A 14,904-nucleotide genomic window follows, 5' to 3' on the forward strand; every position below is an offset into this window, starting at 1 on the left:
AGGCGGCGGCGGCCGAGAAGGCGAGTCCGCCGCCGCCCACCCTGTACGTGCAGCTGCACGGAGAGACCACCCGGAGGCTGGAGGCGGACGAGAAGCCACTGCAGATCCAAAATGACTACCTCTTCCAGCTGGGTTTCGGGGAGCTGTGGCGCGTGCAGGAGGAAGGCATGGACGCTGAGATCGGCTGCCTGGTCCGCTTCTACGCAGGTAAGGGGTCACCTGCGCGTGCACGGGCGAGGGGCACACGCTGACAGGGCTCGAGAAACGGCCCTGAAGCGCGCCTGCTTGCCCAGATCAGGGGACACGGCCCGGCGAGGCCTCCTGGTCAAGTCACAGCTTTCTCGCACAACCGGCGTGATACTAACTTGGGCCGTTTTTGCAATCTGTGAGTTGGAGTTCGCCGGGAAGGCCCTGAGCTTGCAAGGTCTGCGGAGGAGGTAGCCCCTGGCCAGTTACCAGGAAGTACAGGAAGCAGCTGTGCTTGAAGGAGGCCGCAGAGGAGCTTCCTCGTGCCCCCTCTCGTGGGGCTCCGGGACTGAGGCCGTTTGGGACTTGGGGAGCCCTATACGTGCATATACCCACATAGGAAGCACAAAGGCTCCTGAACACCCTGCCTCCGCCTCTTGGCAGTTTACCTTGCTCACTCTTAAGTAGCTCCCGCCGTTCCTTGTCAACTGGACAGCCCCTCCGCCCTGCTGGTTTGGTAGAATTTGGTGGCCTTACTAAACCCCATGTTATTTTGGCTTCCGGTCAAGTCAGATTCCTCTGCAGACTTATAGCTTGCGTCTACAATGATTATATCCGCCTCTTTCCTTCTTCTAGGCTTTCCAATCAGAACTTATCATTGTCAATTGACTTGCATTAGAGGTCCTTATAAGAATGTGACCAAAAGCCCTTCCCATTGTTTTTGCAGTCCCAGCTCAATTTCTTGATGTAGGGGCAGCCAGTGTAATGCTTTCTCTTTCCACTGAGGATTTGGGCTATGCCAAATCAAGGCGCTGTGGGTTCTGGTTGGTAGATTTCAACATTGTCAGTTGCTTGCATCCGTTCTTTGCTTTGGATTGAAGAATTTAGCTTCTGGTGATAAGGATTTTAAAAAAATCAAGTTATCTCAGCAGAATTCAGGAGAGTTAAATCTCCAAATCATCCCCACCTTTATTTATTCTGAGTTAGGAGTGATGGTGAGAAAGTGATTCTACTTTTAGCTCCATTAGCCTATAGCCATTCTTTCAAATGCGTAGCAAGTGGGTCTTTTTCTTTGGTTCCCTTCTGGAAACCAGTCAGTCCCTTTGAATGTAGAGGTCTTTCTTCCCACACTGAAATTTGCAAGCCAATAGCCTTCTTGGGAAGCCGTTCATTTCCGTTTCCTTGAACTTCCTTAGTGGATTTGTGGTGAACTTTGTCTTATGAAGAAAATCAGAGAATGCAATGGCATCTACCTACTCTGAATTTAACATCTCAGCTGGATGGCATGCTTTTTAAAGTTGATGACCCAACAAATAGGTGACTTTTTCATGCGGGAGCAACAGCTTTGTGGAGCTCGTGTAAGCTGTAAAATATTGCTACTTTCACAAGTATTAACTTGTAATCACACCTGGAAGGCGGATGTTTGTTTTGTTCACACGAGAATGATAATTGTCTTGAAGACCAAATTGAAAGAAACCCGAGTAAAACAAGGGGGTATCTTAAAGTGTTTGGACCTGTGGTTTTTTTGTGTGTAAAGAGCTGTAAAAATTTTGTTCCTGATTGGAATGTTGATACTGATAAATACATTGTCCATTGGAAAAGTTTAGAGTATGTGTTACAGTTTTGAAATGTACATCTCAGATTTTCCTGGATTGTCTTTCAGAGTGTCTCAAATCGTCTCAGTGGATGATAATGCATTGTTTTTGTCTATTTCAATTTAAGAAGGTTAAATGCACATTCCACTGAAGTCTTAAACTTCCAATGTGTTTATTTTAATCTTTTCGCTTTTCTCCCTCTGAATAGGTAGTAATTGCTCATTCATTCCGAACCTTTCTACTTTACTTCCCTATTCTAGCATAAAGGAGGGGGTTTTAAACAAAAGCATGGAACAATGTTATCATCTTTCAGTTTCATCTCTCCGCGAACTTTTTTGATGTCCCTTCTTTCATATGTCTGCGTGTATACGCTCATCAGAATATTAAACGGGGATATCACATGCAGCACCCTAGCTGTTCTTTGACCAGGAATCTAGTGTACTCCAGTGTTCCAGAAGAAAGTCGGCTCTGATGGCTATAAAGATGTTCAGTTGCCCAGTTTGTCATTTTAAGCCTGAATTTACAAAGAGAATAAATAGGTCAAACTCCTTGATAGTAATATTCATTTGCCGTCGAGCCAAACAGTATATGCTGAGTCTCGTGAGCTTTGAGGAGGAAGCTTACATTATGAAGCAAAAAGAACAGGCCTTCATAAAGGTTGAGAGGGTTCCTAGAAATCACCCCTGTGGGCAGACTATTTATTACATTTTGGTAGTAATTATGTGCCTTAGGAAGATGTTAATGAGTATTTGTTTTAGGTAACACTCCTTAGGAGTGTTAGAAAATTCTGTATCTTGTTTGTTTTCTTAAAATTCTGTATACAACTTAACTTTCTTGCTGCGCGTGCTTTTCTGTTTATTTGGAGTTAGGGCTAAACTAGAATGTTGTCTTTCAAGCCTTTAAAATTTTTTCCAGTATTTAAATTAAGCTTGTTAGCCATGCTCTGCCTGGTTTATTTATGTAATCAGCTCCCCTGCGCCCTCCACCCCTTAAAATTTTTTGTGTGTGTGATGCTGTTGTCCAGCAGAGAACTTTCAATCTCTTGAGGTTCATCTTTCAATGAAATTTTAGTATTTATCACTTGGCTCAAGATATTTTTCAAAGGCTTTGGAAGATGTTTGTGGCTGCTTTACATATTTTATTTGGGTAAAGTACAAGTTCCTAATGAATTCAAAGACATGTTGGAGAAAAGGCCCTAATTGCAGAGATCTGGGTGAAAACTTGGTTTGAAACTTTAGCTCAGCTATCCAACAACTATTAGCTGATTTAGAATGGTTTGATGGAGAATGTTAGCGTCGAATTTCCTTTTGATAAGCAGACTTTCTAATTTACCAGAAAGTGTAATTTAAAATTTTACGTTACAAATTAATTCAAGGCTTTCAGTGCCTGGCATTCAGTTAAAGGAGGTTAAATTCAGTGGGTTAAATGCTGGGCTGCTGATTTCAAAGTTGCTGCTCTGTAGGAAGGAGAGAGATTTCATCTTGGAAACACCGAGGAGCTGTCCTGTGGGCTCACTGAGTCCAGATCGACTCCGTGGCAGTGGATTTGGTTTGAGCTGAACATAAGTTATGGACACCTAAACTTTGACGAGGAGCCCCTGGTGTCGTCGTGGGCTACATGTTGGACTACTAACCACAAGGCCAGTAGTTTGAACCTACCAGCCACTCTCCAGAAGGTGAAGTTTTCAACTCCTGAAAAGAGTTATGGCCAGGACAATTCTAACCTGTCCCGCAGGGTCACTATGATCCATAATTGATTCCATGGCATGGGTTTTTAAAACGTTGATGTGCTGGGTATTGAACTCTCTGGGGGAGTCTGAGTCTGAGCTTGAGCCAGAGCCATTCATGAAGGGCAGTATTAAAACTGCGTTTTGTTTAGTAATCGTTTCTGACTTTTTTTCTACTAATTTTTGGCCATGTCAGTTCAGGTTTTCGTAATGGGAAAGGGGTCTGTTGGCAGGGTGTTGAGCACATCACCTGTGCCCTGGTGAATCTTGGACAAGTGGTTTGTCTGTGTTGCTCTTTGGCTTGTTTTCCGTGCCCTCTCGTATTTCTTCTCTTCCTCTCTCCTGAGAGTGATCAGACCTGACAGGCTTCCCTCCATGGAAACTAAGAAGGGGTCAGCAGCTTTAAGCTGTGATATTGACGAGCAGGCTCTTATTACTAGAGTTACAGCAGGATTGAGTAACCCACTGTGAACATGTGACACCAAGGAGTGCTTGAATAGCCCTTTTAATTTGAAGAACAAAGGCTTTTAATTCTTTACCCTTTTCCCCAGAAACATACAGTATTTGTGGTTTTTGATGTAAAGTGCCGGTCCCATTTTCCTTCCTAATTGTGGTCTAGTGACATCTAGCACGCCTTGGATTTTATTACATTCAAACTCTCACGGGGCTTTGGGGGGAATTATCTCATGTGTCCTTTCAAAAACATGACCAGGGAGGCGTTGCAGTCCATCTTGTGCCTCTCCGCCCTGGCACAGCCCTGGAACGCTTGGCGAGTGTTTTGCAATTCATATCACTTTCCATGAATCGATGCTGAATCTCATTTGCACTTGAATCTTTCGCTTGGTTAAAAACAGTCAAAAAGATGCTGCTTCGTAGGCCAAAGTGGTGCACCCAGTGAAATGGTTCTGTTTTTAGCAGTCTGCCTATAAAACTGCACTCAACCAGTACTGGTAGATACAGTGCCCCAATGTTCTGGTTGCAAATAGTTGTTATTGCATTTAAGTTGATGTAGAGATTCATTATTCTCTTTTGCAAGCATGCCTCTTTCAGCAAACTGAAAATCTTGCTTGGGAAGTACAGAATTAACACTTTATCTGAAAAGTACCTATAGCTCTAGAGTGGAGCTGTGTCAGATCGGCTTTTTTTTTTTTTTAAGGACCGTATTTGTAAGGTTCGAACTAACTCATCATGAAAGGTCTTACTATTTAAACCTTATCTTATAAAGTTCACTTTTTTGTACCTGGCCTACAGTGCTTTATTGCTGTTAGAAGGTGGTCATTTCACGTTCAGACTCCCTGAGTGTCTGTTATTCCTAAAGCTGTGTGTCTTTCATAGCCGTATTTACTGATTTTCAGGAAGAGGGTGTGGGTCTAAAAGAGCTTGAGTGAGTTTCATTCAGGTTGAAAGCTGACATCTTTTTTGTTGCTCTAAGGGTGTTAAACTACTTGTGTACTATGGATTATCCAAAGATCATGATTTTTTTTTAAAGTGTAAAGTGTCTTCTGCTGTTCCTCCTCCTCCTCCACAGAGCCCTGTGTTTAGTATTTGACTGAGCATGAATGCAGCCTATATTGACATCACATACAACCCAAGCCTGGTAGAAGAAGACTTGGCCTTTCTCACATGAAACACTTGTTGAATTTTACAGTTTAGACATTTGTTACATTGAATTTGTGGAATTTGTCAAGCAGCTGGGTGGTGTGTGCCTGGCTCTGCAGCCTTCCGTCCTGCTGGGTCACCGGGGATGGGCTAAACAGAGCCACCCTGGGCCCTTCTCTCCTCGGAGTCTAGAGGTGCCACCTGTGTGCTGTACGCATGGACAGCTCCTCTCCCCTAAGGCTTCTTAGAGTGAAGTGTCTCCAGCCCTCACCTTTTTCTTTCAAGAGGCATCTCTTCTCACCACTTTGAGATACATTTAATGAAATGGATTTGTGAGATATGTGCCAGGGTTGAGCATGTTGAGTGCCTCGGTAGGGGTAGGGCTTGTGCTGTGAGATCCTGAAGCCACCCAAGAGCAAAGCGGACAATGCAGAGACAGACGCCTTACATTGTGAAAAAGAGAAAGAGATGTTGTCAAAATGTCTAAAATGATGAAGCCCTGTCTCTCCCCCCACCCTCCCTTCTTTTTTTCTTTCCTAAATCCCACCTTCTAAAACCCACCCCACCCCTTTAATCACAGGCATCTGCTGGCTGGTAATGAGGGGTTTTGAGTCTGGCCTCCTGTCACTGTGCTTCTCAGGCAAAGCCTTTTTATACATGGGTTTTCTAAAGATAGTGTCATTAAAGCAAAACAGAACCAACCGACCCTGTGTGATTCCTTCAGCAGGTTTGGTGTCTTCTGTCCTTAGGCCACTGACTCTGTGTGGGCTTATATGGACCTTTAAATCCAGCCTTGCAAACATTGTGATAGGTTGAAACACAGAAATCTAGAGAGAGTGGACTTGAATAATGAAACTTGGGTGGGAGGACATTGGGATACTTGGTTAACTGGAGTCACAACTCTGTCATGTTGTGCAGTATTATATGCTGGGTCAAGCATATTAACAGTTACTGGGTTGAGATGCTTTTGCACGTTGTTATTGAGTGAGCTGTTTGTTGTGTTACCCTGTACGGCGTGCTACACCTTTCAGATTGCTCCCCGATGCTGAAGGTGTTGTTTTGCTGGTTTGTTTTTCACACGTGAGATTGCTTCAGTGCATTGATTGTAAAATGTATTTAGTGGTTGGAATGCAGTTTTCTGGTGCCATGGAAGTCTGGTGGCTTCTGAATTTGGAACCTAGAAATTGGATTGGGGACTGGGTGATTGTGTTAGGCCAGGCTGAGTAGAGAAACAAATCCAGAGACATTCATATATGTGTGAGAGCTTTATATCATAGGACAATTGCACATTGAGAAAACATCCCAGTCCAGATCAAGTCCATAAGTCCAATATTAGCCCATATGTCCAATATGAGTCTATAAATTCCTCTTCAGACTCATACAACACATGCAATGATGGTGACTGCAGGAAGATCACAGACCGGTGGGTGAAGAGTCTTGTGGATCCAATGGAAGTGGAAGCATCACTGGGGTGTTTCCCCAGGTCTCCGCAGCATGGCTCACTCAGATCTCAGTGTGTCCCCACATGGCTTGTCCACAGGAAAATGAAGGCAGAGAGAAAGAGAGAGACCCAGTTCCAGGGAGAAAAAAAAGGAAGTTCCCAGAATCCTCATGAGAAGCCACATCCACAAGGAGACATCAAGTTGTGACCTGATGACAGGCTAAACCCCACCCCTGTACTTAGTTATCAAGTTGACATGAACTTATATAACTACCACAATGAGACACTTGATGAAACTTGTCGGGGTACATTCTAAATTTGTCATTGTTGATAATTTAGGCAAAACATTCCAGCATTTGTGACTTTTTTGTTGTTTTAAAGCAGCCTTCTTTCTGGTTATGGGACCAGTGAAATGTGATTGGGTTTTGGACTATTTCATTAATGAGGAATTAGTTAGAAACTTGAAGGTAGAAACAATTTGAATGATTTGATTTTATTTAGTCCCCTCCTTCTCCGTGCACACATTCTTTTAAAGCAGAGTGGAGTTTGTTGCTGTTCTTAATGAGTCATCTATCTGATGAAGAGCCGCTGAAGAATGAAGCTTTTCATATCCTTGCCCCAGTTAATGACACGCTAGAGCATTTGGACTTTCTTTTTCCAGGGCCAGGCCTGTTTTTTAAATAGAGTAAATGAAAGTATGCTCTGTATGTAGATCCACTCTACCTACCGTGGGACCCTTGAGCGCCGGGAGTCAACAGGTCTGCCTTGTTCTTTTGGGTCTCTCAGGCTTCCCACTTGCGACAGGGTGAATCTTACCATTTTTCTGTTGCTTATTTAACCGTGACTTATTTGAGTGTTTCTTCTCTGACAGGTTTCCTTCCACCTTCCACAGCCTCCGGCTTTTGTAGGTTTTACTGCAAATTTAGTGTCCATCCGGATCAGTTCTTTCCTGACACCTGGTCTGAAGAGACATTTGCACACACGACCTGAGTTTAACCTTGATGGCTCTGTTTTTCATAGAAGTGTTCTATGCAATAGCCAAGTGCCTTGTTGGGCACGTCTGTTCTGAAAGCTTATCAGGTGGTGCCCTGCTTAACTGCGCGCCTCCTTTTCGGCTGATGTGTCAGGCTTGGATGAAGGTAACCTTGTCTTTTTCCAAAGTAGAACTTGTGTGAAGATTTGCACCCTTTCTTTCTCACATGCCAGTAGAGGGGGTGTGCTATAGTTTAAAGAAATGCAACCTCGAGTGGGTGACGTTGGCTTGGTGCTGGGCATCTGCTTGGACCTGTCCTGGGCTCTGGGTTCCTTTTCTGTAGAGCCGGGTGTGGAGCAGCAGCTGAAACGTCCTCGAACAAGAAGCCTGTTTCGCTGGAGCCGGGAGACCTGTGACGGGTTTAAAGCCTGGGGAGGGAATGAGCTAGAAACTCAGCAGTGACTTACCATGGTAGGCCACAGCTGCCCACCAGAGCTAACCACCCATTGTGAGACTAATGACAGATTAGATCATGTTTGACTCATCCCTTCCCTACCACACCATGCCACGCCACACACACCAACTTTGTAATGTGGACCTCTGAATGCTCAAGAGGAATTTAAAGAAATACATCCTCTTCCATGGAAAATCCTTTCCTTAGGCTGTCTTAGGCGTTGTTATTGAATTCAAGTTTTCTGTAGTGGTAACTTTATTAAACCAAACCAAACCAGTTGCTGTCTGGTAGAATCTGACCTTTCTGTGAGTAGCTGTGTTTGTGAACTGTTTGCATCTTCCAGCAACTCCCAAATCACTGTGACAGATGTGGTGATGGAGGAGGAGGAGATGGTGAGCTGGTGGTTTTGGTAGGGGCGGTGGGGTCATGGAAGTGGAGATGGTGGCAGTGGCAGGCAGCATCAGCAGTTGTGAAGGTGGAGGTGGTCTGGGCAGGGGAGGCGGTGCCAGCGGTGGTGGTTGTGAAGGTGGTGGAGGAGGAGGAGGAGGGAAGGTGGCAGTGGTGGTGGTTGTGATGGGGGAGGTGGAGGAGGAGGAGGGAAGGTGGCAGTGGTGGTGGTGGCCACCTCTAACTTATGGGAACCCCATGCATAACCCGTTTATTGAGGTCCATCGGGTTTTCATTGGCTGGATTTTTCAAAGTAGATAGCCACGCTCTTCTGGTTTAGCTTATTCTGGAAGCTCCAGCAACGGGCCAGCTTCCTCTGACAGAGGGTGGTGGCTGCACTTGGCTACATTGCCTGGGAATTAAGTTGTTGAGCCACCACCGCTGGCTCTCAGCTCTGTATTCCCAGACCCAGTGTCACAGAGTGTGTTCTGACACAGGGTGACCTTGTAGGACAGAGTAACTCTGTCCCTGAGGGTTTCTGAGACTATAAATCTTTATGGGAGCAGACAGCTGCTGCTTTCTCCAAAGGAGTGGCTGATGGGTTTGAACTGCTGACCTTGCCATTTGTTATCAAGGCTTCCAATTCTCACCTTTGATCAACCCCAAACCCACTGCCATCCAGTCATAGCAACCCAATAGGGCAGTAGAGCTCCCACTTTGGATTTCTGAGGTTGTAAATTTGCAAGGGAACAGAAAGCTTCATTTTCTCTCATGGAGTGCTTGGTGGGATTGAACCACCAACCCCAAGGTTAGCAGCTCAACCCTAACCAACTATACCACCAGGGTGACTGCAGCTCTGTATCAGAGGGATCTAAACGTGCAAGTTTTGCTGGTGGTTGGCTTTAATTCACGACGAGGTAGCTGTCTGCCTGTGTACCAGGCTTCAAGTCAGTAGGAGAAAAAGCATTGAGAGGAATTTGTGTTTTAGTCCAGCATGTGCATCTTTACAGATGAGGGAGGCAGGCCCTTACAGTGGCTGGGGCACAGTCAGGTTAGCTCCTGACTTTGCACTAGACCCAGGATTTGGTGATCTGCCCCTGTTTCTTTTTCCCACACTGTCACTTGTGAACTTATTATCATTGGATTCCCTTATACTTAGTTTTTAAAATGAAAGCTTAAAAAATTGATGTATGCTGCATATTTGGTGTTTTCGCTCTTGCTTCGAGGTTTTCCCAGGTTCTCGTCATTGCCATCAGTGCCTGAGAGAGAGAGGTCCGATGTCACTGTGACAGATTGCATAGGAAGGGGGTGTCCAGTGGAGCAGCTGGATGGCTTAATTGCACAGGGGGAAATTAGATTTCATCAGTGCTGTCACCTTTGGGAGATTTAGGGTGGGACTTTCGACACAGATGGTTGGCTAAGAAGAGGTACTACACTCGAAAATCAACGATGGCTTGCCTGGTGCTTGAAAGTTAAAATGATTGGAAAACGGAAATATTGGAAAATCACTTAATTATTATTTTTCAACAGGTAGGAGAGAAATTTAAGAATATTTTGTAACGCTGTTCCCATCACCTATATGAGCATTGAAATGATTCAGTATTCATTATATTCTCTATTTCAGTTTTCCTTTTCAAAAAGATGTGTCATCTCACAGTTGAGTGTACATAGTCTATTATGTACATATACTCAGCTCTACCCTTGTGTGATGTTAAAAAACATCTAAACAGATGAGCTCAATCTGCCACTGTTTTGAGTACCTTTTCCCTCATGAGAAGAACATGACTTACCTGGCTCCTGTTAGAGACAGTGTGTGAACTCAGGGGGCGGGAGAGGTTCCCTTTCTTGCTGGGGGTCCATTTTAACTTCATCTTAACCTTAAGCATGAATTTTAGCTTCCTTTTTATGGAAGTTAACCTATCCAGCCAATTAATTCTCCCAAGAGTACTGTTCATTTTAATACGAGGAAAGGAGCTTTTCAAAGTGCAGAAGTACAAAGGGGTAAAAATCCATCGCAGCTGGCATATGGAAGATTCGCCTTAGATGCCCATGCTCTCAGAGGGCACACTGCTCTTGACTCGGGGAGGGGGCATGTTCTTCCCTTGTGGGCTGTCATGGGAAGTGGGGGTCCGGTTTGTAGATGGAAGGGGGCTGGGAGGAGGGCGGATAGTCTCGGGGGAGGAAAACCTTGATTTAAAAAATCCATCACATTTCTTAGATCATTAGACTGAATTTCCCTTCTCCGCATATTTGATGTCCGTGAAGAATGACCTGTTCATGTCCCATGCTCATTTTCTGTTGGGCATTCATCTACTAATGTATAGCTGTTTATTTCTTAGTATGCTTAGAGAGTTTGGGTATATTTAGGGATTTAGATGTGTTTTATAAGTCAATATTTTTTGTGCTTACCTGAAACGATGATGATATCTTTCACTGTAAGTTTTTACTTTTATGGTAGGCTTTTCCTTTAAAAAGTATCAAAGGTTCCATGCCTGCCTAGAAAGGTTTTGACCACCCTGAGATTAATAAAGAAAACAATGCCCATATTTCTGGTGGTACATTATTGAGTGAGATGGGAAGTAGGCCAGGGCGCATTTTCTCCACACTGTTGGATCCTGTGCTCGTTCTTCCCTGACTTAAAATGCCGAGTTCTCCCAGTTTGCTTTTCTCTTGCCCCTCACCTGAGTCCTCATTTTTCTTTTCACTAGTAGTCTGGGGGATAGAAGTTATGCAGGTTTCGTAGCTGTTTTTGAATTTGTTGTGGAACAGCCAGGGAGAAAGGGAATGAACTCCATCTGAATTATGACTGCTATTCTTTTCAGCTCCCAATTCCCTAATAGCTTCCTGGCACCAGTTCTTCTAGAATGGCAGCTCACCACTTCAGGATAGCCAGGCTGCGCCTTTCTATGGATGTTTGGACATCTCTGAGGGGCTGGGGTGGCAATTTAAGGATGGTGGTGGTGGTGGTGGTGTTGGGAAGCATAGACTTAAAACTCTTAACAGACCGGAGCTTGAGTTCCGGCTGCTTGAGTTCAGGGCTGTCTGCTTCACTGCTCCCTCCTTGATGGGCAGCTGGAGGAACCAACCAGAGAACTTCCAGGGATGTTACTGCTCTGTCTGGGTGTGGAAAGAACTTGGAGACCTAGATTTAAATGTGGGCTGTCCCTCCCAGGGCAAATCCCCTAACCTCCTAAAGTCCCACTGTATCAGAGAAAGGTGGTTTTTTTGTTTCAGCTTTGTGCATTTCAGATTTGATGACGTATGTGCTTTGTAAGCTGTAAGGTGCTGTACAGCTGTACCAATGTAGTGTGGCATCGTTATTTTTAGTAGTGGTAAATTCCCACAGACATTAATTAGCGTTAATTAGGGCTCATTAAGGATGATGGGATATAGTGTTGGGCACTGATGCTCTCTGACACTGGCAGGCGATACACTTTCTTTTATTCATTAATTACTGTGCCATCTACTCCCAAAGTGCTTTTGATTAAAAAAATGACTAAGGATCCCCTAAAACGCTGGATGAATTTGAGGACATGTTTGAGGAAGCTCGGCAGCAGGCCACTAGTAATGATAAATGTGAAAACTACTCTCCCTCAAAGGAACTGGGGATTCATCACCACTTGTAGAATGGAGCCAGGTGGTACAGTGGGTTATAATGTAAGCTTATACCCTTGCTAACCACAAGGTTGGCAGTTCTAATACACCATCCTGCTCCGTGGGAGAAAGATGAGGCTTTCTGCTTCTGTAAAGACTTACAGCCTCAGAAATCCACCCGGGGCAGTTCTACCCTGTTCTATAGACTCACTATGACTTGAAATCAACTCGGTGGTTTTCTTTTTTCTTTTTTGGTAATAGCAGAAAAAGAGAGCAGCTCTAGCTCATGTCCCAAACTCCCCAAGGCTGTGAACCCATGAGCCCTAATGGAAGAACCGGGAGTACGCAGCTGCCATAATCCTGGGGTCTTGTGTGTTGTGGGAAAAACAACCCTAATTTACTGGGGCGAGGTCCAGTCTAAATGAATGTAATAATTCAGCTGTAAGCCCAGCCATGTCCCCTTCCCTCCATGTAGGTTCCAAACAAATGAGTTGTTTTGAACTTCATTCAGTGTGATGGTTTGTGAGGATCTAATTTTTGGGGTAAGCAAATAGTGACCTTTTTTTTAGATTTAAAGAAAACGCAAATGTGTGCATGCCTATGGGTGTGTGAAGTCGGCCCTGGAAAGCCATTCTCTTCTTTTCCTGGGCCCATGTGCTCTCATCTCCCACTGGGACTTAAGGGATGTGTTGGGCTGTTCATCAGAGGCAGGTCCTTTTAGGGTCTTATATCCCTACTGCTTGCTGTTGAGTTGATTTCTGACTAATAATGACCCTGAAGGACAGTAGCATTGCCCCTTTGCGTTCCTGCAGTTGTCATCTTTATGGGAGTGGAGGGTCACTTTGTCCTGCAGAGTGACTGGTGGCTGTGGATGGCTGACCTTTTGGCTGCCAGCTGAGAACTTTAGCCACTGTGACACCAGGGTGCATCTGGTAGATTATGTGTAAACTTCATTGATGTGAAATTTGGATGATGGTTAATTGGTGTTTGTTTGTTCTTTTTCTGACGATGTTTGTTCTTTGCCATGACAACCTAATGTCTGAATCTTCATGGATGAAAGATTTTTTTTTTTTAACTGCAGGTATGTAATTTATAAGACTTCCTGGAAGCAAAAACAACTTGCTAGATCTTTTATCTATGGCTGTACAACCTGTACTGGTTATGTGTACTGTACACATTGGACCAGTTAAGTTTCTACTAAAGACCTATTAATAAATTAATTTTCAATTATTATTGGGTGGCAAAGGCCCTGTGAAATACTGTCTCATGCAGCAATGTAGGTAACATTGGATAAAAAAGATCTTCATCCTGCTTTTTATGTTAAATTTTAAAATTATAATAAACATTGGCTCGTGTGTGCATGCGCACGCGCGCGTTTTCAGGTCCTATTTGACTAAATTAAGCCAGTTCAAATGAAAACACTTCTATCTCAGACTAATTCACCTTCAGGTTAATTACCTGCCAATGTGCATTTTCTCCCATTGTCAGCACCTTTTTGCCCTTTGTGACAAATTTTTATGGAGACCTTGGCCTACTCCTTGTAGCAGGGCTGCAGCTGACAAGCTGATTTGCATGGAAGAAAGGGTTTAGCAGAACAGCTGTCAGCAGTGCAGTGTAATTGTAAGGAGAGTAGTGATTGGCTGTTGTGGGTATGAAGCAGAAGCTCAGTGACGGCTATGTCTGTAACCAAGTCTTTAGAGGGACTTGTGGGTCTAACCAAAACTGGAACATATTGTTTCATTGATGAATAAATGGAGGGAGCTGATGACAAACAAAAGTTCAGTAAAGTGTTATCTTGGCACCACATATGAGGATGCTGCTATTCTGAAGCAGTCCACTACTGAGAGAAGGGACCATCTTGTAGGGCGTGTTCTCTGAATGCTTGGTATACATAAGCATCACTCCCCGCCCCTACTCCTAATGACAAAACCAAACTAAACAATGTGGTTGACACCTTTCTTGGCACTAAGAAACTGACAGATGGAGGGCTTTGCTCTCCAGGTAGACCTGCTGGATAAATGGAAACAGTAGGGTTTGGACGTTTCTCTAGTTCTAATTGCCATAGCATAATGACACTGGACAGTGTTTTCTTTCAGAAACATCTGTCAATCAAAGCAGAGTTGTCTGGAGATATTACTAGTCCAAACCTGGTGAATGCAGTGATTGAATAAGACAGAGTACATCGCTGCCAAGCTTCATGGGTATTGTAAACTCGTGACAGCCTCCTTGGTACCCCAGAGAGGGCACAGAGTCTTAGCACTGGTGGGTGGGCTCTGAGGCAGCCAGTTCAGTTCCTCACTGAGTGTGGAAAGCAGCTGGTATCCATACCTGATAGGTAGTCAGTCACCTGGGCCCCTGCGTGTTAGGCATGTGTTTCCAGGCAGCACTGTGTCTGCTATGCTCCTTGACATGAGGTCTGGTGACCAGCTGTGAAGCATGCGGGAAAGGACAGGTGTGTGGAGCACAGAGGTGAAGTGTTCAGTGATGACACTGAACATGGTAGTAGTTGTTGTTAGGTTCCATTGAGTTGGTTCCAACATACAGTGACCTCAAGTACAACTGAATGAAGCACTGCTGGGCTCCTGTGCCATTGCTGCAATCTCTGCTCTATTTGAGCCCATTGTTGGCAGCCTCTGGGTCAGTTTAGGATCTTCTGTTCCTCTCTAGGACTGGGCTCTCCTGATAGCATGTTCCAGGTATGTGAGACGAATTCTTACCATCCTCGAGTCTAAGGAGCATTCTGGTTGTATGTCTTCCAAGACAGATTTGTGTGCTCTTTCGATGGTCCATGGAATATTAAATATTCTTCACCAACATCATAATTCCATGGCATCAGAGATAGTAGATGAGATTAAAAAGGAAGCTGAGGCCAGATGCCAAAAGATCTCATGTTCTAAAGACTTGATGCCCTACCAGTGGGCAGCTGGGGAGACATGAGTGGATTTGTAT

The 14,904-nt window shown here is 44.4% G+C and overlaps 1 protein-coding gene across 1 annotated transcript in view; it reads left to right on the forward strand.

Moving 5' to 3' along the window:
• Positions 1-14,904, forward strand: part of PHLPP1 (PH domain and leucine rich repeat protein phosphatase 1) — a 214,973-nt gene that overhangs the window by 11,566 nt on the left and 188,503 nt on the right. The window contains exon 3 of the mRNA XM_013004763.2: positions 3-207. Within this exon, the coding sequence (XP_012860217.1) occupies positions 3-207 (205 nt within the window). The remainder of the gene's footprint in view (positions 1-2; positions 208-14,904) is intronic.

The sequence above is a fragment of the Echinops telfairi genome, unplaced genomic scaffold (assembly GCF_000313985.2).
Source record: "Echinops telfairi isolate 266 unplaced genomic scaffold, ASM31398v2 ScPeMD7_7400;HRSCAF=8409, whole genome shotgun sequence".
Taxonomy (NCBI): domain Eukaryota; kingdom Metazoa; phylum Chordata; class Mammalia; order Afrosoricida; family Tenrecidae; genus Echinops; species Echinops telfairi.